Genomic DNA, 25,703 nt, shown 5'->3' with positions numbered 1-25,703 from the left:
ACTCATGGATTTGCTTCTAGAAATTTAACCTGGGGAACTAATCAGGAATATAATGCAATATTTTGTATGTAAGAGTTTTATCTCATTTTGATATAAAGTAGTGAAAAATGTCCAGCAATAGGTATTAATGAACAAATTATATGACACATGAACATTCTGCAACCATTAAAAATTATGTTTAAGGGGAATTCCTTGGCAGTCCAGTGGCTAGGGCTTCGCACTTTCACTGCCATGGCCCGGGTTCAACTCCTGGTCAGGAAACAGATCCCGCAAGCCCCACAATGTGGTCAAAAAAAAAAGAAAGAAAGAAAGAAAGAAATGTTTAAGGACACTTATTTGAAAAGATATATGCACCTCTATGTTCATTGCAGCATTGTTTACAATAGCCAAGATATGGAAACAACCTCAGTGCCCGTCAATGGATGAATGGATAAAGATGTTGTATAAATATACAATGGAATACCATAAAAAAAGGAGAAAAAAAAAGGAGAAATCTTGTTACTTGCAACAACATGGGTGGACATTGAGGGCATTATGCTAAGTGAAATAAGTCAGATGGAGAAAGACAAATACCATATTATTTCACTTCTATGTGGAATATTAAAAAACAGAAATAAATGAACAAACAAAACAAACACATAGAGAACAGATTGGTGGTTACCAGAGGGGAAGGAGGGTGGGGGAAGGGACAAATGGGTAAAGGGGGTCAACTGTATGGTGACAGATGGAAACTACACTTTTGGTGGTGAGCATGCTATGGTATATGCAGAAGTCAAATTATAATGTTGTATGCATGAAACATAATGTTATAAACCAATTTTACCTCAATTAAAAAAAAAAGAGGACTTCCCTGGTGGTGCAGTGGTTGAGAATCCGCCTGCTAATGCAGGGGACACGGGTTCGAGACCTGGTCCAGGAAGATCCCACATGCCACAGAGCAACAAAGCCTGTGCGCCACAACTACTGAGCCTGTACTCTAGAGCCCGTGAGCCACAACTACTGAGCCCGCGTACCACAACTACTGAAGCCCGCGTGCCTAGAGCCAGTGCTCTGCAACAAGAGAAGCCACCACAATGAGAAGCCGCTGTACCGCAACGAAAAGTAGCCCCCGCTCGCCGCAACTAAAGAAAGCCCGCGCGCAGCAACAAAGACCCAACAGCCAAAGATAAGTAAGTAAATAAATAAATTTATTTTAAAAAATTACTCAAAATAACATGACCTATTAGTAAAATCACGTTATTATGAATTTTTTAAAAATTAAGGAATATTTAATATTTTGAAAATTATCACGAAATGTAGTAAGTGGAAAAAGCAGGCTACACAACCATACATAATTTATATACCGTAAATATAAGCATAGGTTAAAGAATAAATATATAATAGTAATATATTACATATATATAATAAATAAATATACGCAAAAAATAAAAGCCAACATGTTAACATTGATTCTCTCTTGGTAGTAGGATTAGAATTTCGAAGGGATTTCCCCCACCACCCCCCGCTCTTCAAAAGGATCTTTTTTTTTTTAAGTAACAAACGTAATACATCTTGGCTTTTAAACAATTATTAAACAAGTGTAGTGTATGAAGTCTTATAATTTCTCTATTATCCCTTTATCTCAGAGGTAACTGGACCCTAACAGTTTGTTGCAAACTGCACATCCTTCCAGACTTTTGTTGCCTCTGTGTAATCACGAACATATCTATGACATCATTCTAAATGTATCACTGTGCAACTTGGCTTTTTGTTTCTTTGTTTTAACCTAACATTAAATCCAGCACACCTGGGCTTCCCTGCTGGCACACTGGTTAAGAATCCGCCTGCCAGTGCAGGGGACACGGGTTAGTTCCCTGGTCCGGGAAGATCTCACATGCTGCAGAGCAAATAAGCCCGTGCGCCACAACTACTGAGCCTGCGCTCTAGAGCCCACAAGCCACAACTACTGAGCCTGCGTGCTGCAACTACTGAAGCCTGCGCCCCTAGAGCCCGTGCTCCTACAACAAGAGAAGCCATCGCAGTGAGAAGCCCGCGCACCGCAATGAAGAGTAGCCCCCGCTCGCCCGCCGCAACTAGAGAAAGCCCGCGTGCAGCAACGAAGACCCAACACAGCCCCAAAAAATAATTAATTAAAGAAATAGAAAAAAAAAATTTTAAGCATATTTATAAAAAAATAAAATCCAGCACACCTTTTCATTTCACGTAGAGCACCTATTGAACACGTAGAGCACCTACAACAGAGCACGTAGAGCTGTCTCCTTCTGCTTCTTTGCTGCGTTATGTTCCACAAAAAAAAAAAAGGAGAGGTGGAGGAATATAATTTCGGGTTATTTGTTTGTGGTACGCGGGCCTCTCACTGTTGTAGCCTCTCCCGTTGCGGAGCACAGGCTCCGGACGCGCAGGCTCATTGGCCATGGCCCACGGGCCCTGCCGCTCCGCGGCATGTGGGGACCTTCCCCGACCGGGGCACGAACCCGTGTCCCCTGCATCGGCAGGCGGACTCTCAACCACTGCGCCACCAGGGAAGCGCTCGGGTTATTTCTTTTGTTTCTTTATACTTTTCTGTATTTTCCAATCTTCTGCAATAACGTGTGTCACGTAATTTGGAAGGGAAAAACATGAACTAAAACCAAAAGTTCATTAAAAGAAGAAAAGGAAAGAGGAAGAAAAGAAATGGAAAGCGAATGGAGTAGTCCGCGCCCCCTCCCACAGGGGCGGTATCGGGCGGAGGGAGGGGCGGGCCGCCGCAGTCCTTACCAATCAGAGCCCGGTTGATAAGCAGAGCCAGGAGAATTTGGAGACACCCCCCGCCCAGCAATCAGCCTGGGGGGTTAGCTTCCCTAACCAGCCTGGAAACCAGCCTGGGCCTAGCCTGAGTGCCGCTGCGGGCTGCTATTGGCTGCCAGATAACCCCGCCCATCTTCCTGCTCATTGGCCGCCGTGGTTTTCATAAGAGGGGCCTGTTGCTGAGCAAAAAGAAGTAAGTGCCGCTGCTTTTGCTAAGGAGAGACTTTTAGGCTGCAAACGTACTGGGCGCCCTTGGGTCAAAAAAGCAACATTACTAACCATCGTTTATTCAGTCCCCACTAAATGCCAGGCTTCCTGATCCAAATTTTTTAATTTAATGGTGATAACCACCTTTCTTGAACACCCAACAACCTACCAGTCACTGAGCTAGGTACTTTAAAATAAGAACAACAGTAACAATTTAAACGATAATTACAGTTTACTGAACACTTAACCTGCATCAAACCTTGTTAAGGGATTTGTATGTATCAACTCTCATCCTCACAATAGTCCCTGTGAAGGTAAATGTTATTGCCCCATTTTACATAACAGGAAGCAAGTTCAGAGAGGTGAAGTGACTTGCCTAGGTTCACACAGCTATAAAGTATAAGAATTGGACCCTCAACTCTGATATCCTGCTTCCAAGTACAACTTTTTTTTGGGGGGGGCGGGTAACGAAAGGCTTTTCAGGGTAGGAAGAGGTGGAACAGGTTGATGACAAGGTCCTGGGGCATTGCTCCAGTGACAGGCTTCAGGGTGATTGTCTGAGAATGGGATATCTGGAGCCTCTAGGCCTGGAGGAGAGGGGGAAAGAGGGTGAGCAAAACACCAGAGCAAGAACACTTCTTTCTGGAAATGTGAGACTCCTGGCGCAGTCTGTTGTGGCGCAGGTGGCCCTGGACTGGGGGCCCGGACCCCAAGGTTCTAAATACTGCTCTGTGGCCAACTGCCTGGGGAACCTTGGGCAAATGCCTTCTCTCTGGACCCCAGGATTCCTGCCTGTAAGATGAGAGTAAGCCAAAACAAGGGGATGTGTATTCGGGCTGGGGGTCTTTGGGGAGTCTGGTTCCTGGTGGCAGCAGGGGAACCCTCAGCAACCACACAATCTTTACCTAGCTGTTGCCTGACCTCTTTTCAGGACCTGACGATTCTGTGAACTGAAAAATCCACCTTTTTCCCCAGCCCGTTCTGAGCTATAGCAGAGTCCTGCCTGCAGGGTGCGCTGAGGGCTCACAGCCGACAAAACCAAACTGGAGCTCGTCGGGTTTTTTGTTTTATTTATTAAGAGGGGTGAATTTTTGAAATCTTTTTGAAGATTTCTGTCCTCAGGATACAATCGATGAAACTGAATTATATGTATTGCCCAACATCAGTTCTTTCCACAGTGGCTCTGGAGCTAATTTCAATTCCTTTGTTTTCCGGATGAGGAAAAAGATTCCAAGAGATGAAAAAAAATTCACTTTGGGTCACATAGCTAAAACCTAGCACCCTACTTGCCTGACTCCTGGGCAGTGCTCTTAGGAGAGAGTTGGCTCTGTTTTCAAGAGTCTGTGGCTGTTGTGCCCCCTAATGCACAACTCCTGGGTACAGTTTCAATTTTGGTTGTATAGCTTGACAGCTCAGGACCTGTCAGCCAGAAGGACCTCCCTCAGCACCTAGCAAAATGCCTGCTTAATGAGTAATTAAATGAATGAATGTATGAATGAGCCACAGAGGTTGAGTCTGCTTTGGTTTTATCAAATAAACCAGCTGGAGTTGGGTTTCTTTCCTGAAATTCCCCCAAGGCAGAAATTAAATTCTGTGATGGGAGGGGAGCGCGTTGCAAAACAATAAGAACTCAGAAAATTACATCTGGACTGATAAATCAAAGCCCCAGATCTGGTCAGGGTACAAGAATATTCTACTATAGTAAAGTGATCCCAGAATTGGGGATTCGAAAATTAATTTAGGAAGAATAAATACAGAACAGATGAGAATCCCATTAGGGTTAAAATCTGCGAGAGGGTCTGAAGCTAAAGAAACCTCAGAAACATTTCAAATCCAACCTAGATGTATCTTCAGGACTGGAATGTGATTGAGGAATAAAAAGAGCTTTGGCCAATCAGTGGCCTCAACACAGCTGATGCAAGAGTGGAGAGTATGGCAACAGGAGGTGGATCTTTCCGAGCCAAAAATACAAGGCATGGAGGAGGGGAGGAACAAACCCAGGCAATGTCACCTGGCCATGTCCTCCTGGGCTGAAAGCTTCCCCGCTGGACTTCCAGAGCCCAGCACAGTGCCTGGTACACACTAGATGGTCAATAAATGTTTAGTGAATGAAAGAGAGAGGGAAGAAGCCGGAGCCCCAACCAGCAGTTTTGCTCTGAGTGGAATTAGTTCAGGGATTCATCTTTTCACTGGCTCCTTTTGCTCAGATTCCAACTGCCCTAGCCACCTTCAGATGATAATTTGGCTTTTCATGGAGGCTGTCCTATAAAGAGGGATGTACTGCCCCATCAATTATAGGCCACTTGACAATTATGTTTCTCACTCCCAATTAATATATTGGAATTCTGCTTTATGCATCAGTTCCTTGTGCCAGCCTGCTTCTTACATATTCAGGTCTTTCTCTCATCAGTGGTGCAGTGGAATTTCTGCTTTGGAGTCATCCCTAACTAGGTTTGAATCCTTACTCAACATATTACTAAGCCGTCTGAACTTTGTCAACACACCTCTTTAGCTTCAGTAACCTCATCTGTCAAATGGGCCATAATGCCTACTTCATGAGATTGTGGTGAGAGTTACATGAGATAACAGATGTATCCTGGACTGTTGTTGGAGCTCAGTAAATGGTAGTATCTGTGTCCCTTCTGAGCTTTCTTTCCAAGGAGTTTGGGTCACAAAATCTCATCCAACTGAGAATATCAGTATCTCTTGCTTTTCACAAATTCACTAACTTTGTAAGTGAAGCCTTGGGAATGATTTAGTCGCTTCCTTGAAGGTTATAAAGGGTCATTCTACAAAGGAGAGCAACTCATATTCATTAATTCAAAAGTATTTCCTGAGGACTTACTACACGCCAGTGGGGGTAGAGAGACACAGTTCCTGCCTTAAAGGAGTTCTGACACAGTCTGATGCAGTCAAAAGAAGACATTGTATGACCTTGATACAAAGTTTTACTTTTCTGAACTCGAGCTTCCTCACTTTGCAAAAGTGGTCAATAACATATTCCATTGTTAGTTGGAGAGAAGGGGTAAGGCATTCAGACCCCATAACAATGCTGCTTCAAATTTGAAGGCCAGTGGTACAAAAAGGTAGAAACAATGTGTTGAGGAGTTGAACAGTGGGAGGGATTATTTTCAGCTGAGCTGAAGAAGCAATACTGTCTATAGGAAGTAGAATTTTGAAGCCTTCATTCAGGCCACAGTTACCAATAAAGGCATTGATTGCTGGGTTGGAGTTCAGTGGCCAGAGCTTTGCAGAGAAAGGCTTGAAGATCAAACAAGGAACATGAAGGTGGCCATGATAGGGCTAGAAAGGTAAATTGAGGCAGATCTTGGCAGATATTGAATGTCAATCTACAAGTTTGACCTTTATTCTGTAGCTGATGAAATACCAGTAAAGCTGATCTAAACATTGACATTACAGAGTAGATTTTGAAAATAAAAGCTGAATCTGACATATTGGGGTGGGGGGTGATTTCAAGGGGAATTCAATTCAAAGGAAGATTTAGTCAACAAGAACATGTTATTGGCAGGACATTGTGCTAGGTGGCATAGGGCAGAAGACAAAGATGTTAAGGTGTGGACCCTGTCCTCAAGAAGCTTATAATCAAAAGGGTCAGATAAGACATGTACACAGAATAATACAACCCAAGGTAGACTGTGATAAGTGTTATAATAGAACCCCAGCCCAAGTGCCTGAGCTCAGCAGAGGGTGAGATTAATTTACTTCCCCCAAGAGACTGGAGGCAGGAGACCAAGTCAGAGGGTCGTCTTTGGAATCCTAAGCCTAGACCCAGGAAGTCTCAGAGGCGATGTCGGAGGTCATCCAGTCCACTTTTGCTCCTGTCGGGATTCTCTGTCCCAAGTAAACAGTAACTTTAAAACTGAAACAAAAAGTGGAGCTCTGAAGAAAAACTGTGAAGAGGCTGTGGGAAGGGAAAAGAAGAAGACGAATTCAGCTTTGAGGTGCTGAGGTGCTGGTAGAAGCGACTTACTTCCAAATGGAGAGTTGAAGGCCAGGAAATGGATGAGATCAGGGAGGGAGAGTGTGCCTGGAGAGAGGAAAGATGAAAACAGTAACTAGGGGAACACCCACGTTCCAGGAGTGGGGAGGAGAAAAAGGAGTCAGAGAAGGAGTGGCCAGAGAGAGGTGAGAAAAAAAAAACAACAGTAGAATACCTTGTTACAAAGTTTTTAGAAGAGGGGTATGGAAGACAGGGTGGGAGGCCCCAAGGGAGCAGAAGAGGGGAAACTGCAGCAATAGGGACTGAGGTTAGACCAGAGGTTGCCATGGACCTTTCAATGAATGAAGGCTTTTCCAGAGACTCCACAAATAAGCTGGATTCCCTGTGTCTGGTACATTTTAAGATGGAGCCTTCCCGGAGGCCAGAGGAACCGGGCTATGTGCTCTGATCTCCAAAGATCTGGCGGTCAGCTCTGTAATTAGCACTACCTCTCCTAACCCGAACCAGTCCCTCCAGGAACTGAAAAGCTGAAGAACATACTTGAGAGGGATTTCACACCCGGCTCTCTGGCCCAGCCCGGTGAAGTCCCCTTTCGTCATGCAGCTTTAATGACTCTCCGGAATGTCACTCTCGTCTGGTATTGCCAGCAATCTGACCAAACCCTCTTGCAAAAGTTTGCAGCATTCGTCCGGGGCGGACTACAGCTCCCAGAGTTCCCGGGCGCTTCCCGGTGCCGATTGGCTGAGCCGTAGGCTCCAGAGGGAGGTGTCGCCCCGCCTCCCCAGGAAACAGGCATCTGATTGGCTGCGGCGCGGGGCTTTTGTGTCCCCGCCCTTCCCCAGGGACCGCGGCGGGCAGAGCGGAGCTGCTGGTGTCAGAGCCCGGAGAGCGCTGGCAGTTCCGCGGTGGGGATGCTGAGGAGCGCTGGGTTTGCGAGCAGCCGTGGCCACTGCGGACTTCCGAGGCGCTCCGGGCCGTGAAAACCCCTGCGCCGCGGCCAATCCCAGGCTCCCGAGGCCATTCACCATCCAGAAGCCAGACGAGCGGGGAGTCCAGCGCAGCGGCGGCCGTTCCCGGGTCCTGGGCTTTCAGAGCCTTCTGGAACCCCGAGAGACACCGCGGGGCTCTAGAACCTCCCCAGCGGCCCGCAGTCCCGGCTTCCTGCGCGCGTCGGTCCGAAAGCCCCTCGGGTGCACGGGCGGTCGGCGAGCCGCGGCTGGGTCCTGGCGCACACCATGATCGTTGCGGACTCCGAGTGCCGCGCCGAGCTGAAGGGCTACCTACCCGGGGCCGGAGAGGTAAGCAGCGGTCGAGCGACGCCACTCTTCCCTTGAACCCAGAGCCGCGTCCGAGCTTTGGGCTGTCGCGAGCTGAGTCTGTGAGCCAACCCCCACCCGGCTCGGGGAGGGGGAGTGGAGCGCGCAAGCCGGAGTGGGGTTGCATCAACTGGCAGCCTCGGCTCCCTCCGCCTCCTGCCCCTACCCCCGGGGCTGTAGAGCCCTCCAAGGCTCCTTTGGACTCCTGGCCAACGAGAGGGGAGCCTTCTCGACGTTATCTTGGGTTTGGGCCCTAGTCGAGGGAGTCTTCAAGTCCAGGCAAATCCCGGCGCAGCGGCCCGACCACTCCTCCTCCCCGCCCCCTTCCGCAGATCCTTTCCTCTAGGCTGGGGCTAGAGGAACTGTTTCTAGGTAGGATATGTACCCGCTGCAGTGCCCCCGCTCGGGGATTGGAGCACTTGGGGCTGGCCAACGGAGGTCGACCTCGTCCCCCGCCCCCACCCGCACCCCCGATTTGGATTGGGGGCGTGGGCGCTTCGGGGCCTTGGCGGGCTGCCGGGTACGCCGCGGCCAAAGCACGGGGGAGAGGGGGAAAACCCTGGCCGCGACACCAGAAGCCAAGCGCCGATTTGGCTGTGCCCTACTAAGTGGTCTGACGTCCCAGAAGTTTGTTTTGGAGGGACTGTCTTTGCAGTGAGGCTGGGAATACGGCTGGACCCAATCTGACACCCCCTCCCCCATTACCACCGCCACGGACAATGGCCATCTTATTTATTACGCACCTACTGGATGCCAGGCTCCGGCTTTGCCTTTTCGCTGAGTCCTCGGGATTAAACTAGCAAAATATGAGCTATACCATTAATAGTAGCCCCAATCTACGGGATGAGAAAATTGACGCCCAGGAGGGGCTATAGAGAGGCTTCCTTCACTAACCCAGCAGAATAGCTCATTCTTTGGCTCGAGTGTCTCTAGGATTTCCAAGTGTGCTTCACACAACGGAGAGTTTTGCTTGTTTCTTGAGTTTACAGACATGGAGCCTGGCGCAAGTGTCTTACTGGGGTTGGGAGTCAGACAAGTGCTAGTCCTGAACTGTGACCCTGGGAAAAACAGCTGCACTTCTCTGAGCAGCACGGTTTCCGGGGGTCCCCGGTTTTCTGTTAGCTTGTCACCTTTCCCTATCATGGTTTAGGAGCCCGAAGTGGAGGGACGAATACTGCTCCTGCCACTTCTCAGTTGCGTGACTTTGACCAAGCTACCTTATTCTGTCTGTTTCCTTCTTTATGGAAATAATTTTATTTATTGGAGCACCTGGGCACTAGAGCAGGCATGCTCCGGGTTCATGTGGCAGCCTTCCCACTTACTTGCTGTGTGACCTTGGCCAAGTGATCACTTCTGTGATCAGCAACTTCCTCCTGTGGAGATTTGGACATATTTCCAAAGGACTGTTGGGAGAATTAACTGAGAATACATGCAAAGGCCAACGCACAGTGCCTAGAGCATAGCAACTACGTCCTGTATCAAACACGCTAGCTATTTTTAGATTGTGGCCACAGCACATATTTCCCTTTCCCCAGAGTGTCTCACAAGGGGGTGTCCGAGCCCACCCCTCCTGCCTGAGGTGAGAATTGGTCCATCCCTCTTTGGGACAGTGTCTGGGAAGTGACCTGGGGAGAAGAGTGTGCCCCTGGTGGACTGGGAAGGCTCTGAGGGTGTGGCCTTTAGGTGGAAGCCAGCTGTCAACAGCAGGCGGGGGTGGGGGGAAGCTGGTGATATCTGACCCCTTTCTACAGATTCTCTCTCAAGAAAAGAGGACCTTGGGAAAATTCTGTTTTAAGCAGGATCTTTAGAAGACAGTAGGGTGCTGAACTTACAGAGCTGGGTGCCCAAGGCCCAAGGGAAGTTGGACAAGTATGAACAAGGAATATACAGTCCCCTCAACTCCCATCACTTCGCCACACATGCTTTCACTGGGTCAAGGCCTTCAGATGCTTCACTCTAGTACTGGTGGTATGTTCTCAGAGCCCTCTTGGGCTCTAGAATCACTTCCTGAAACATCACTGCCTCAGGGAAGTCTTTCCTTCCCCACCAGATAATTCCCCTCTGCATACCTGCTTCCTGTTCCCCTTCTCCATTGCAGGAGCTATTATCCCAATTACAGTATAACAGTTGTGTAATCAGGAATTTCTTGTCTGTCTCCTTTGCTAGACTAGAAACACTCTGTAGGTCCCACCCCCAGCACTGTTCTTAGTACCTAATAGGTGCTCGTAACTATTTGCCCCTTGTTGGCTTAGCTGACCCTTGTGAACTGTGCAAGCTTTGAAGTCAGATCTGAGCTCCAAAAGAACCTCAGTGAGCTGTCTCTGAAAAAGGGATAAGAAGACGTATTTCCCTCCAGGTGGTTGTGAGAAATCGGCCAGATCATGGTGGGCATATGAGTTTATATGCACCACTCCCACACCCCTCCCTGCAAGGCTGGAGATCAGAGGTTGCTTGGGCTCTGTCTCCCTCTCAGGTGTAAACCCAGGCAAGAATCTTGAGTTCAGCAGCCCACGGGGAGGGGAGTCTCTGCCCCTTCCCAGCTGGCAGAGTGGCTTCGAAGGTCTCCGTAGCTGAGTCCTGGAGGTTGCAGGCTCTGGATAGGATACCAAGAATAAAGGCTGGGGCTACTCCAAGAGGCTGATCTGGGTGGTGGACAGGACCCTTGCAAGCCAGACTGAGCTGAATTCAAATCTCAGGTTGGCCTCTTGTCAGCTGGTGCTTAACCTTTGGAACCTTAATCTTTCCTTGTGTGCAGAAGAGACCCCCACCCCCACCCCCAAACTGATGAAGATTAGATGCAACCAGTGTGCTAGTGAAACGTAATATGGAAGCTGATATGAAAGGTAACTTTTAGTGAGCGCTTAAATCAAGAGCCAGGCACTGAGCTCTGAGGTGATTATCCTCTCTTTACAACTTGCCTGAAGCCCTCGCAGTTGAGTGGCCACCCAGACGGCTGTCTGACCTCAGTGTTCCTGCTGCCCTGTGTGGTCCCCTCAGTTGGAACTCATTGGTTTTCCCTCTGCCCCATCCTAGCTGTGTTGCCTTGGGTAGGTCACCCGCCCCCTCTGGTTTTCCTTTCTTTATCCACATAGTCAGGGCGGGGATCTTGCCTTTATCAGGTGTGCTGAACCTGCACTGTCCTATATGGTAGCCCTTAACCACATGTGGCTATTGAAATGTAGATAAATCAGATTTTTTAAAATTAAAAATTCAGTTTTTCAGTTGCACTAGTCATACTTCAAATGCTCAGCCACTGTGGCTAGGGGCTACCATATTTATTGGACAGCGCAGATAAAGAATATTTCATCATAGCACAAAGTTTTATTGGACTCACTGTGCTAAACTCTGGGATAACAACAGAGAACTAGATCCAGTGTGTGCTCTCAAGGTAAGAAACAAGGCAGGATGACAAGGGCTGTGACTGGGGCAGTGGATCCCCTGGGAATGTAGACGGAGAAGGAGCTTCTCATTCCTGGTGAACCTCAGAGGCAAAGCCTTGGGGCTTCTGAGACCTTGAGAAGTTTAGAGAATAGGAAGTTTCTGCAGTTGAGGAAACCTGATTTGTATCCTAACTCTGCTACCTCCTTCCTGGCTGAGTGACCGGAAGTGACTTGACCTCTCTGAACCTTATTCCCCATCTGTAAAATGGGAGCTCTGGTAGTAGAACTCCCTTAAAGTGCACATGAAATAAATGCTTCGCCAATGGTAATCAGTGTTGTTACCCACCATTATTATTATTGCCTTCCTACCCCAGGAAGTAGGGGAGGGCTGATTCGGAGGTGTCATCTCTTGGTGGTGGGCCCCTGCCCCGTCTGCTTCCTCTCAAGTTTTGGGTGTCTAGGTTGGGGAGGCATTCAGGGTACTGGAGCTCTGGAGTAGAATCTGCTTGATCTTGCCTTCAGGGCTTTGCACTTTCTGTTACATCTGACTGGAATGCTGGTTCCCTAGATCTTTACAGGCCCTTTACAGGCCCATCAACTCATTTAGATATTTGATATTTAGATATCAACTTAAAGGTTGTCTCCTCAGTGGCTTTGCCTGTCTACTAGGACTGAAATATTGCACACACTCCCCCACCCATCCATATAATCTATGATTTGACATCCTATTCATCATTTGTTTGATTGTCTTTCTCCTTTAGATCGTAAATTCTGGGAAAGCTAAGATTTTGTCTTTTCACTCCTGTACTCTTGCTACCTGCCATGTAGTCATCAAAAATATTTGTTGAGTGAACAGATTAATTCTGGTTTCGCCTGGAAAGCACTTAACACAGTGCCTTATAATTGAGAAAGTGATCAATAAGTGGTGTGAAACAATGGCCCTCCCTCCCCGGCAAATTATGCTGGGCCGCACCCAATTAAATTAGAATTGCTGGGCCTTGGCATTGGTATTTTTTAAAAAGCTTCTCAAAGGGATTCTAAATGTGCAGCTTGGGTTGAGAGGCCCTCGTTTGAAATAATAACAATGAGGTTAAGGATCTCTGACTTGTTAAGCGCTTGCTGTGACAGGTGTACTGAGCTAAGGCCTATACAGGCAGTACCTCATTACGTCCTCATGACTACCCAGTGACAGTAGGTACTATTACCCCGTAATCTGGTGAGGAAACTGAGGCTCACAGAGCTAGCAGATAATAGGTGGTGGAGTTGTCATCTGAGCCCAGGCAGCTTGTGTCAAGAGCCCCTATCTTTTAACAGTATTCTATCATCATCATCATCTTCTTCATCAGGGCTGATAATGTTGGTAGATCCAGACCTATCATTTAGAGACCCACAGGCATCAGTTTCTTCCCTTGACAGCTCCTGGGGCAGATTTTAGAGTGGGAAGGGATTCCCAAAGCTGTTCACTGTCCCTCGCTAGTACCCTGCTGGGCCCTCCCTGTCCCACACCCCCCAACTCCCCCAGTTCCTTCCTGCCTTTCCCCACCACACCTGGCTGTGGTTTTCTATCTGTCCTTAGGTCCCCTGAGGGGGAGGCCCAGTTTGTGGAGTCAGCAATCCTTATCTCCCAGACAGAGCTGTTAGGTTTTTTTTCTCTTTGGTGAGGGAGGAGGGAAGGTGAAACGGGAGTGCTTGGGGACTGTGGTGGTTTCTATGCTGGACTTGGACCAGGCTGGTCTGGTAGATCCCAGAAGTATGGGCTGAAAGGGGCCTAAGCAGTCAGCCCAGCTACCTTCTTTGTCCAAGATTAAGGCCCAGAGAGTTTAGGTTACTTTCTCAGAGTCACACAGCAAGTTAGTGGCAGCAGAATTGGTACTCATGCCTGGGACTTTTGTACCCTTGTTCCTTCCTTTGTGGTCTTTCAGAGCCCCAGAGCTCTGCCTCCCTCAGGGGGTTTTTGGCTATGTGAAAAGGAAGGTTCAATTATAATCTTTAGTCCCTGGACACTTGAGGATTAGCAGTAAGTCTAAATTTGAATGAGGAGGGGAGAGTTAGGAGGACACCGTCTCTGTCCAGTGAGGGTATGACTCTGGTTTGGATAAACTGTTTCTAAGGCCAGTGCTGAGAGCCCCCTCCCAGGTAGCAAAACAAATGGATAAATAAAACTGGTGGTTTCCATAGAGGCTCCAATACAGCCACGTCAGAATAGCTGCTGCCATCAGCGTTGTACCGCCCTGCCCTCCACGCCTCTCTGCTTTCTCTGTTTTCTTCATTCACAGACTAGTGTGAATTACCTGGTACCGTTCTCCACAGAATGTGATATGGTAGTAGGGAGACCTATCTCAGACAATTAGAAGGCAACGTTTTCAGAAGCAAAAGCGTTGGGAATTGGGGGGTCACAGATGAGGATCAGAAGAAAGTTTCTTAGACCCTGGAAGACAGAGCTAGCTCTGCAAAAGGTGTGACCAGTGTGAGCACGGCGGGCCTGAGCCACTAATGGTCTGGGAGGCTACAGGAGGCAGAGGCAGGGTTTTAAGCCAGTAATGAGATTTTGCACTTGAGGAAGTTCACTCTGGCTACAGCAAGTTTGCCCTCTTTAGAAACCACCAGTGTCATGTACTCACTAGATCTGCTCCTGGTCCCAGAGGTGGGGTTGGGGGAGAATGTTTTATTTATTCATTCGTTCTGTTAACTTGGTAGAGGATGGATAGGAGAGGGCGGGGCTGTGGAGGCAGGGAGACCATCGGTGAGGCTGTGGGTTTGAGAGGGGCTGAAGCTGCATCGTAGGAGTCTAGGGGACTTGGTAACCTGGCTTCAGGGTACGAACAAGGGGGCTTCTTCTATAGGTTCTCCAGGGCTGCCGAGAAGGTGGCCTCCTGGAAATGTGCAACACGGTGGCTGTATATTTCCCTTGGGGCTCTATAGTGGGCTCCTGTGTCCCTTCCCAGTTCCTGAAGAACTCAGCCTGTGGGGTAAGCTCTCTTGGTCGCTTTACCCTTTCTTCACCCACCAAACTGGTGTATATTTCCACCTGACTGCTTCATGCAAGGTGAGCCAGAAAGGTGATTTTAAAAGCTCAGTGTGGGGGACTTCTCTGGTGGTCCAGTGGTGAAGACTCTGCGCCCCCAATGCAGGGGGCCCGGGTTCGATCCCTGGTTGAGGGGCTAAGATCCTGGATTTCGCATGGTGCAGCCTAAAAAAAAAAAAAACTTAGTGTGACCCCTCGGATAGGAGGAGAAAACTGGAGAGAGAACCATCTTCTTAGTCCTCGCTTTTACCTCCATCTAACCATGATGTGCTTCCTTCTAGGAGCAGAGGGAGAGCCGGGTTCGGCGAGGCCCTCGAGGGCCCAGCGCCTTCATTCCAGTGGAGGAGGTAAGCTTGGAAGGGGTTAGGAATTGTTGTGGGTCCCTGGGAAGAAAGGACATGGGGCATTGAGTGTGTGTGGGGCTTTGCTGGTCTCTTGAAATTGCAGGTTTGAAACTACCCCTTCAGGTTCTTGACCCATTTAATCCACAAAACAGCTCTTTGAGGCAAGCATGTCAACCCCATCTTGCTGGGAAGAAACATGCTCAAAGAGATAAAGTGATAATAACACAGCCAGGTAATGAGCAAACTTGTGATTCCCAGAACAAGACTTGCATTTCCTTAAGAAGATAGAACTATGCATGTTTATCTTCTCATCCTTGACTGTGCGTGTATTAAAGTTTTTTTCGACTTCAAAAGTCATATGTGTTCATTATTTTTCAATTTCCAACGTTTCAGAAAGCTTTAGTCTCTTACAATCCCACTCCCACAGAGGTAATCGCTGTTAACCATTTGCCACTGTTTTCCAGACTTTTTTTCATACGGAGCCAAGGTCAGAGTTTATAACATGGTTCTGTTGTTGTTGTTTATTTGGGTTTCTGGTGTGGTTTTTTTTGGTTGTTGTGTTTTATTTTTTCACTTAATGCAACAGAGACACCTTTCATCTACTGAGTCAGGTCATCCATTCATTTATTTAACAGATATCTATTGAATGATTAATGTGTGGCAGGCACTGTTCTAGGTGCTGGGGATACAGCAGAGAACAAGACAGACAAAAATCCTTGACATCGTGGAACTGACACTCCAGTGTGTGCCTGGTGGTGGGGGAAACTTCAAAACCCATGAACAGGCAAATTAAAAAATAATAGTTTCCTTCTTTTTCTTTGGCCTTCAGTGAACAAAGACAAATGTTTCCTTGTCCTCCTTGTTCTCCTAATGTGTAGGCCAAGCAGTTAATGAGCTGTTAACAAACGCCTAAACCCTTCAGTTCCTTCCACCCTTTGTAAGTGGAAAACACACAACCACCCGCTGATTATTTACGTAGCCCAGAATTTTAAGCTCAAATATTGTTCTTATCTTTTATTTTTTCATTTATAAATAACCACTCCTCTTCTGTAGTAAAGGAAAGAAATAGGCTTTGGGCTTAATCAGGAATTGAATCCTGGTTCTGTCATTTACCAGGTCTGTAACCTTGAGCACAGAATGAAATCTCTCTGGGTCTTGATTCCCTCATGTGTCAGTGGGGGAAAATAATAGTATTCACCTCACAGGGTAACTGGGAAGAATCAGTGAGATAATGCAGGCGGGGAATGCTCCTAACTCAGACCTGGCACGGAGAGATCACTCAGGAAATGTGAACTATTTTGTACCCACCTCCAATGACTGCATGGATTTGCACTATTAGAATAGAAGCTCTGTGGGGAATTCCCTGGCAGTCCAGTGGTTAGGATCCTGCGCTTTCATTGCTGAGGGCCTGGGTTCAATCCCTGGTTGGGGAACTAAGAGCCCGCAAGCCACCCGGCACAGCCAAAAAAAGAATAGAAGCTCTACGAAAGCAGGAGAAGCTGTACTTTAATCTCTGTGCCTCCTATCTAAAATTGGAGAAAACAGGTCTCTAATTTCATAGTTGTGAGCAGTAAATGAGTTAATATATGTAAAGTGTTTGAACAGTGCTTGGCACTTAGCGAGCATTATATAAGTATCAACCAGTATTATATAAAGTGTCTAATAAGTATTTGTTTAATCATTTAATGCAATATCTTTTCCTCCCCTGTTCTCCTTTTTTTGGACATGGCGGTTGTCTTCAGTTCCTTGCTATTAAAATCCCAATGAATGCAATGAATATGTTGGTCTCTTTGGTGGGGAGGGCAGGAGGGGAAGCCATCCCTTCCTCACCTCTGCTTGGCAGGTCCTTCGGGAGGGAGCCGAGAGCCTCGAGCAACACCTGGGGCTGGAGGCGCTGATGTCCTCCGGGAGGGTGGACAACCTGGCAGTGGTGATGGGCCTGCACCCCGACTACTTTACCAGCTTTTGGCGCCTGCACTACCTGCTGCTGCACACGGATGGGCCCTTGGCCAATTCCTGGCGCCACTACATCGCCATCATGGTGAGCCTGTCTGAGCCTGACTTTTGTAGGGGTGGACACATTGGGGGATTCGGTGCTCAGATCTCTCTGCTGGGGGCTTGATTCCACAAACAAGGAGGAGAGGCAGCATAAAGCAAAGCCCTGGCTTTATCTGACCATCCATCGAATTTTAGATTTTGAAGAGAGGCCTATTTAATGCCTGCTTTGCAGATGGGGAAACTGAGGCACATAGGAGTCAGGTGACCTGCCCAAGGGAGGACAACAAGCCAGGGGCAAAGCTGGGGTTAGAACCTAAGTTTCCTGCCTCTCAGGCGACAGTGAGGCTCGTGATGTTCCCTCCATGGGGTACCCACCGAGCAGGGCACAGAAAGAAGCGGGTGACCTGGGCTCTGTCCACCACCTCCAGGCCGCCGCCCGCCACCAGTGCTCCTACCTGGTGGGCTCCCACATGGCTGAGTTTCTGCAGACTGGCGGTGACCCTGAGTGGCTGCTTGGCCTCCACCGTGCCCCCGAGAAGCTGCGCAAGCTCAGCGAGATCAACAAGCTGCTGGCTCATCGGCCGTGGCTCATCACCAAGGAGCACATCCAGGTGCGGTGGGCAGAGAGGCGGGTCCCCAAGGGAGCACGGGGGCCGGGCTGGGGCATGGCAGGCAGCCCAGGGCAGGCACTGAGCAGGTCTGGCCTTTCCTTTTCTCTCCAGGCCTTGCTGAAGACAGGCGAGCACAGCTGGTCCCTGGCCGAGCTCATCCAGGCCCTGGTCCTCCTCACCCACTGCCACTCGCTAGCCTCCTTCGTGTTCGGCTGTGGCATCCTCCCTGAGGGGGACCCCGAGGGAAGCCCCGCCCCCCAGGCCCCTTCACCCCCCAGTGAGCAGAGCACACCCCCCAGCAGGGACCCACTGAACCACTCTGGGGTAAGTCACGGGCTTCAGTCTTGGTGGGAGAGGAAGCTGGCATGGCCCCTGGTCCTTGGGTAGAAGACAGCGCCTCCCTATCTGAAGCTGCTTCCCTATCGCACGCTGAGAGGCCTTAGAAAAGTTATTTGATTTTGAAACCCAGTTTCCTCATCTGGGAAATGAGGATAAAGACTCGCACTTCATAAAGGGTTGTGAGGATGAGATGAAATAACCATGTGACTGGCCTCAGCATGGAGCCCCGTGGGCTTAAAGTCACTGACTTTTAGAACTTTAAAAATACGAAGTTTGCCTCTCATTCTATAAAGTGGCTTATTTGTTTGTATTTTAAAAATACAGATACTTTAAAAAGCCCTTTCTGTGAGGGAAGTTGATGCTCAGAGAAGCCGTGTCTATTCTCTAGCTCTTAAACATCACTTTGGGAAGCACAGGCCATGTGAGCTGTCCAGTGCAGTGGCTGTCACAGAGGAGGCACGGGGCCTTTACGGTCGTTCAGGAAGGCCCGGCATGTGGGAAAGACGTGTGGGGTTTCTGGGGCCCAGGGAGGAAGAGTAGATGGCCACCACCAGGTCTCTCCTGCAGGGCTTTGAGGCTGCCCGCGACGTGGAAGCTTTGATGGAGCGCATGAGGCAGCTGCAGGAGAGCCTGCTGCGGGATGAGGGGGCCTCCCAGGAGGAGATGGAGAGCCGCTTTGAGCTGGAGAAGTCAGAGAGCCTGCTGGTGACCCCCTCAGGTACAGGGTCACAGGTGTCCAGGTTCAGGGGCCGCCCCCTCCTTACATCATCTCTGCTGGGAAGCAGGTACCTCCATGCGCTGCACCTCTGCAGCCACATCCCAGCCACCACAGGCCTGATTTACCTCCTCCCCCAGGCCTGGCTCCTGCCGAAGTCCTGGTCCCACTCAATGTGGTGAGGGGCTTTCTCTGGCCCCCTACTCTGCATTTCCCAGCCCCCTAATGGTGATTAACCAGGAGTGGAGGCCACTGTGCTCCATGCCTTGGCCTCACCATGACCTCTTTCTGACGTCCTCAGCGGACATCCTGGAGCCCTCTCCAAACTCAGACATGCTGTGCTTTGTGGAAGACCCCACTTTCGGATACGAGGACTTCACCCGGCGGGGGACTCAGGCGCCCCCCACCTTCCGCGCCCAGGTAGGCTCTCCCCACTGGTCTTACTATTGCTTTGCAAACAAGCAGGGGTGGGTGGTTTGTGTAGTTAGAGATTTGGGTACCTTCTCTCCCTCAGGATCCCACGAGGGAAGTGGGAGACCCTGGATGTGAAGGGATCCACCTGTGCCCTAAGCTCAGGGGGTCCTGATCACAAGGAGGAAGTCACCACCAAGCTGCATCCTCCTCAGCTTCTCAGGTCCAGACCAAGCAACGGGTTAGATCTGTGGGGTGGAGAGACACATTATGGAGAGCCAAGGTGTGCTCCAGAGGATGGCGTCTCTCCAGCTAGCCTTGGGCCCCAAACATTCTCCTCACTGACCCCTTCCCACGTTCCTCAGGATTATACCTGGGAGGACCATGGCTATTCACTGATCCAGCGGCTGTACCCCGAGGGTGGGCAGCTGCTGGATGAGAAGTTCCAGGCAGCCTATAGCCTCACCTACAACACCATTGCCATGCACAGCGGAGTAGATACCTCCATGCTCCGCAGGGCCATCTGGAATTACATCCACTGCGTCTTTGGCATCAGGTGAGTGCAAGACCTGGGCATGAGTGTACTGCAAGCCCTCAATCTGAGCTCACAATTGTTTCCTTTTTCTGTTTGTTTTTCTTTCCCTTTCTTCCTGCCTATATTGTTGTTCAAAGCAAATGTATTTCTTTGCTGATTATAAAAGATAATAGCCATGCTCACCTTTTGAAACTCTTTAATCCGACCCCCAGAGATAACTAGGGAGATTTTATATATATGTGTGTGTGTACGTATGTGTATGTGTGTGTATATATATATATAGAGAGAGAGAGAGAGAGAGAGTTATATTTGTATTTTCATTCCAAGTAGCATTTCTTCTCATAATAAATAAAACAGAAATGCCAACAGTAGGGGATTTTAAATAATGACATATCCATTCAGTGAAATATTATGCAGCTATTAAAAATTATAATAATGGCTTATTTATATTGCCATGGGAAAATGGTCAAAATGTATTGAAAGAAAAGAAAGCTGGCTACCAACCAGAATCTTCTTTTTGTTCCTTTTTTTTTTCTTTAAACTAAAAGTGTGTACATGCATGGAAAATGTGTGGAAGGCTGTACCGTAAAATGTTATTTGATAATGGCTGTCTCTGTATAGTATATGATGAATTACATTTTCATTCTGTTACCTAAGTATTTTCTGATCTTTTTTGAGTAAGTTTTTTTTTAATTGATGGAATCATACTTGATATATTCTGCAACTTGCATTTTTTACCTAATAATCTATTGTGAACCACCTTCCTTGTTGGTGTGAATAGATCTTGCATGCTTTTTAGCCACTGTATAGTGTTGTTGTGGATGAAGTGTAACTATCCAACCATTTCCCTATTGTTGGATATTTAGGTGGTTTGCAGTTTTTCACTATTACAAATACCATGTGCAATGACTAGTTTTATACCTAAGTCCTTTTTTTAAAAAAAATTTATTTATTTATTTATTTTGGCTGCGTTGGGTCTTCGTTGCTGCACGTCGGCTTTCTCTAGTTGCAGCGAGTGGGAGCTATTCTTTGTTGCGATGTGCTGGCTTCTCACTGTGGTGGCTTCTCTTGTTGCGGAACACGGGCTCAGTAATTGCGGCATGTGGGCTAAGTAGTTGGGGCTCGCGGGCTCTAGAGCTCAGGCTCAGTAGTTGTGACGCACGGGCTTAGTTGCTCCGCGGCATGTGGGATCTTCCCGGACCAGGGCTCGAACCCATGTCCCCTGCATTGGCAGGCGGATTCTTAACCACTGTGCCACCAGGGAAGCCCTATACCTAAGTCCCTGTAGGTAAACCCTAGATGTGAAATTACTTGTCAAAAATATACACAGAACAATTTTTTTATTTTTACAAACCTCACTCTGATAATGTTGTGGTAAATTTAAAGAATTAAAGAAAGAAACAATTTCCCAAAATTCTACTACTCCACAACCACATCCACATTCTGAGATGTTTTCCTCCATTGCTTTTTTTCTTTCTTATGTAGTTGCTTTTGTATAGTTGAAATTATAATTGTTATTTCGTTTTTTAAAAGATATGCTTGATGTCTGTAAAGAGCCAGATTTTTAGTAAATTTAGGAAACAGATAACAAAAAGAAGAAACTAAAAATCATCCATAATCCCACCTGCTCTTATTATTGTCAAATATTTCTTTCCTGTCTTTTTTCCATGCACAAATGACCAAAACACATATAATTTTACAAAAATAAGACTTTCTTGTCTACTGTATTTATTTTACTCAGTTTAATCAAATGAGAGCATATTTTAGAGAACACGTGATTTTTTTTTCTTGCTTTTCTAGTTTAGCTATTATTCCAAGCATCAAAAAAGAAATCCCCAAAGTTTTAAAAAGGTACATGTTCCTTGTAGAAAAATGTGCATTTCTGTGCATTACTAGCTGTAAATCATATTTCACTGAGTGGGTTGAGCTGTGCTTAATTGGCCAGCCTCCTTCTGGCCAACCTCCTTGGCAGGTTTCTAAGTCAGGGAAGGCCAAAGATGGACGGGCATCTTAGGGTGTGTGTGGCACAGGCTAGTTCCTGCCCAGCTGCCAGGTCCAGGCTCCTCCACTCTCCAACATGGCCCTCACTCCTAAACCTTTGTCTACCAAATCTGTCCTCTAGTCTAAAACTGGTCTTCTGGGACTTCCCTGGCGGTCCAGTAGTTAAAACTGTGCTTCTACCGCAGGGGGCACGGGTTCGATCCCTGGTCGGGGAACTAAGGGCCCACGTGCCGCGTGGCGTGGCCAAAAAAAAAAAATTTTTTTTTTAATTTAAAAAAAAGTAAAGAAAAATTAAACCAGTCTTCCTCATCCACATTGATCTGTGATGACTCACTGGCTCACTGGACTAGGGAGTGACAAAGTGGCTTCTAGACTTGTCACCAACTTGCTCTTTGACTTTGAACAAGCTAATTGCCTTCCCCAGGCCTTAGTTTGCCCATCTGTAAAATGACTACCGGCTCCTTTTTCTCTTTCCCTCTTCCTTCTCCAGGGTAAATATTTGCATTGATCTCCTGCCCCATCTTCCATGCATGGCCTCAGCTGTAAAGTAGTGACTATGACCTTGGAGTCAGGCAGAGCTGAGTTTGAATCCCATTCCCAGATGTGTGACCTAGGTGACTTCACTTCTCTGAACCTCAGTTTCATCTGTAAAATTGAGGCTGATGAAATACAATAAATTGTATACAATAGTTTTGTATACAGTAGTGTACAGTAGTTTTGAGGATGCCATGAATACATGTTCACATGGTCAGTACAGCATGCTCACCCTCTGTGCATTCCCCTACGAGTCCAGTGGGCTGTGATAATATGACATCAGCTGTTTTTCTAAGAGGAATGAAGTTTCTAGTTGCTTCCTACCTTCTGCCTTTTCTCGCCACTCTCTGTTCCTCCTTCTGCAGGGTGGGACTGGGGAGAGGAGATACTTGTGGGAGCAGAGGGTAAGTGATGCTACTGGGGCCTTTCCATCCAGATATGATGACTATGACTACGGAGAGGTGAACCAGCTCCTGGAGCGGAACCTCAAGGTCTATATCAAGACAGTGGCCTGCTATCCAGAGAAGACCACCCGAAGAATGTACAACCACTTCTGGAGGCACTTCCGCCACTCAGAGAAGGTGAGGCTCTCAGGGTAGGAGCAGGACGGAAGCAGACAGCCTGGCCCATGGAGGAGGCAAGGGGTCGGGACCCAGTGAGGTGCCCCAGACTAAGTCTGTTCTGCCAGATGGGGCACCTGGGTGTATTGTCCTGGGTTCATGTCCTACTCCACTGTGTGGTTTCAGACTCCATTTACTCACCTGTAAAGTAGGAGTGTGCTTCCCAGGGTCCTCAGTGGCAGCCAGAAGGACCTGGGTTCAAATCATAACCCTGTTACCTGGTAGTCATGTGACCTTGGGCAGGTCATTTTGCCTCTCTGAGCTTGTTTTCTTTACAATAGGAATAAAAACTGCCTGCCTTTCAAGGTTGCTGGGAGGATGAAATAAGAAAATGAATGTAAACCTCTGATCCCAAATAGATGTCAGGGGTAGCTATTGTTTTTAGTTTCGGGGGATGAAGAGATTAGCCGTGATAGGGATAAATGTGCTTGAAATTCTAACACAGTCCTTGCACCAAGTTGCTTAGAGCCTTAGGAAAGGTCAAGGCATCTCTGTAGGAAAGGGGAGGATGAGGGACTTTCGTGACAGTCAGTTGGTTAAGACTCTGTGCTCCCAAGGCAGGGGGCACAGGTTCAATCCCTGGTCAGGGAACTAAGATCCTGCATGCCACACAGCATGGCCAAAAAAAAAAAAAAAAAAAAGAATGGGGAAGGATGAGTGGTCAGGGATAGTGGCAGTCTGGGAGGGAAGGGGCTGGCGAGGAGTGACATCAGTTGCCAACAAGCCCTTGTTCTGCGCCCCAGGTCCACGTGAACTTGCTGCTTCTGGAGGCCCGCATGCAAGCCGCCCTGCTCTATGCCCTCCGTGCCATCACCCGCTACATGACCTGACTCGTGTGCAGGACCTGGGCCTGGAGCAGCTGACCCTGGAGGCATCCTTCTCCCTGCAAGGACTTCTCTGTCTGGAGACAGACCCTAAGCCTGCCTGTCCCACGCCCACCCACCCTATTCTGGTGGTGGGCCTGTGTGTGATGTGCAGCCCCTGAGCCACACCCTCCTTCTCACTGGAATGGACAGGATCATTGCACTGACTCTGGGATCTCAGCTCTGCCCCTGGGAGCTGGAAGAGGACTAGCAAATCTCCAGGCGCCAAGGCCCTTCTTCCTGCCCCTACCCCCAGAGGCCAAGGGCACAGGAAGGAAAATGGGCTGAGCTCAGACTTGTGTGCCAGCAGGCAGGGGCCCGGGCAGCACAAGTACTTTGGCCTTCCTGGCCTGGGAAGTCCCTGGCTGGCCCCCAAGGGAGAGGGGCAAACACCTCCAGGGACTGACACTCCAAGCGGCTTTGCCTTTCCTCCTGCTTCCTCATTCTCAGACTTCATTACCTCCCACCTGCCATTCATCCATCAATGTGAAAGTCAGGGTCACAGCTGGTTTGTGCGTCTGGCTCCCCAAAAGCCTGTTGTGTTAGGCAGCCTGCAGGCCTCTCGTCCCCTGGTTGCCCCAGTCCTAGTTCAGTTCCTTTGACCTCCTTTGTTTGCCCTTTTACCCTTTTCTCCCACACCTGGTGGTATGAGGCCCCAGGAGAGAGACCAAGCACATCAAACAAGCAGATTATCTCTAGAGAGTCTGGACTCTCTGTTGGTCACTTTGCCTTTAGAAGAGGGAGTATTATATTATACATTCTCTGTATTTCGGTTTTTTATGGGTGAGGTTCTTCAGGGCCTCAGCCCTAGAGCCATAGTCAGTGTCTGAGAGAAGGACAGGGAAAAATCTGTCCTCCCCAGAGCTGCACCTGCCCTGCAGAAGCTGGCATCCCACTTTGCTATCTCCCATGGCTCTGCCACAAACATTGCCAAAAAAGCAAGCCTTTCTAGGTGGTTTAGGTGGTACATGGCTCAGGGGGAGAGGCAGGAGACCCCAGGGTTCTTGTGTGGCCCCTGGCACTGGCCAGGTGACCTCCATTTCCACAGTTGCAGACTGAGGGGTAGTTTCTGAGATATTTGAGCCTTCACTCAGATTCTGAGGCCAGCAGCCAACTGCAATCCTTGCAGGATCTTGAGGGCTTCTGGGGAGCCCCCCCCTCTTGTAGTCAGTCTCTCCGGGCTACCTACCAAGGACCTCCCCACCCCCATCCCCTTCTCCTTGGTTTTAGGTGGATTGCTTGAAGGCAGAAGCAGCCGAGGACTGATCCCAGGCACTTTCTGTAGCAAACGAGCTGTGAATTATGACTTCCCTTGCCCTTCTTCCGGCAGTATGTGCCTCCCCTCTGACCAGTTGGGAGGTGACTGAAGAAAGGCAAGGGCCAAGCTGCTGCTGCTTCTGACCCTCCCCTCTGGGCTGGGGCAGGAGAGGAGCCTGGTCATTGTGCCACATTTCATACCCGTGCAGGCATGGGCAAGCAGCTGGCACCCCCTTCAGGCCTCAAAGCCCTCCCTGCAATGAAGCTGGGCAGGAGAGAAGAGGCCCCAGCATTGGGGTTTGGATTCCAGAGGGGACAAGATGACTGTACGTGTCCCCGGGTGGGTGGGGAGGAGTATTCAGTGTTCAAGTGCAGAAATCTTTGCCTTTGCTACCAGTTCTGTATGATGAGAAATAAAAGTTCACTGAGGTTTTGTTTTGTACTTCTTGTTAATGGGCTGTTTTTCCCATTTCCTAAGGGTCATAGTTCACCTCTTGGCATAAGCAGGGAGCTGTGATTGCATCATGGACCTGACCTGCCAGCCCTTACCCTGCTAAGCACTTGTGCCCACGACCGTAGGGTTGGGAGTGGTTGGCACTAAAGGTCTACTTTTGTCCCTTGGGTGTCCAGCCCTGCCACTCATCTGTGGCTGGCCTGGCATTGTGGAATAATAATGGCCATCTTATTTTTCTCATTATGCCTGGCCCCGGGCTGGGTACTTGGAGTCATTTCTCTGAATCCGCAGCAAAATCCTGTAAGGGAATTGAGACTCAGAGGCCAAGTGACATTGCTGAGGCCA

At 48.6% G+C, this 25,703-nt stretch overlaps 1 protein-coding gene across 1 annotated transcript; it reads left to right on the top strand.

Moving 5' to 3' along the window:
- Positions 1 to 8,190: 8,190 nt before the first annotated feature.
- SESN2 (sestrin 2) lies at positions 8,191 to 25,325 on the top strand (the record flags this gene model as incomplete). The annotated part of the gene is made up of 10 exons (XM_082669163.1): positions 8,191 to 8,253; positions 14,958 to 15,023; positions 16,864 to 17,061; positions 17,447 to 17,629; positions 17,741 to 17,953; positions 18,536 to 18,686; positions 18,985 to 19,103; positions 19,460 to 19,650; positions 22,601 to 22,745; positions 23,528 to 25,325. The coding sequence occupies 10 exons, from the start codon at positions 8,191 to 8,193 to the stop codon at positions 23,612 to 23,614; spliced, it is 1,416 nt and encodes a 471-aa protein (XP_082525289.1). The 3' UTR covers positions 23,615 to 25,325.
- Positions 25,326 to 25,703: the final 378 nt, after the last annotated feature.

Source organism: Grampus griseus (genome assembly GCF_964374135.1).
Source record: "Grampus griseus genome assembly, chromosome: 1".
Classification (NCBI taxonomy): Eukaryota; Metazoa; Chordata; class Mammalia; order Artiodactyla; family Delphinidae; genus Grampus; species Grampus griseus.
This window is presented reverse-complemented; position numbering and strand designations above follow the sequence as displayed.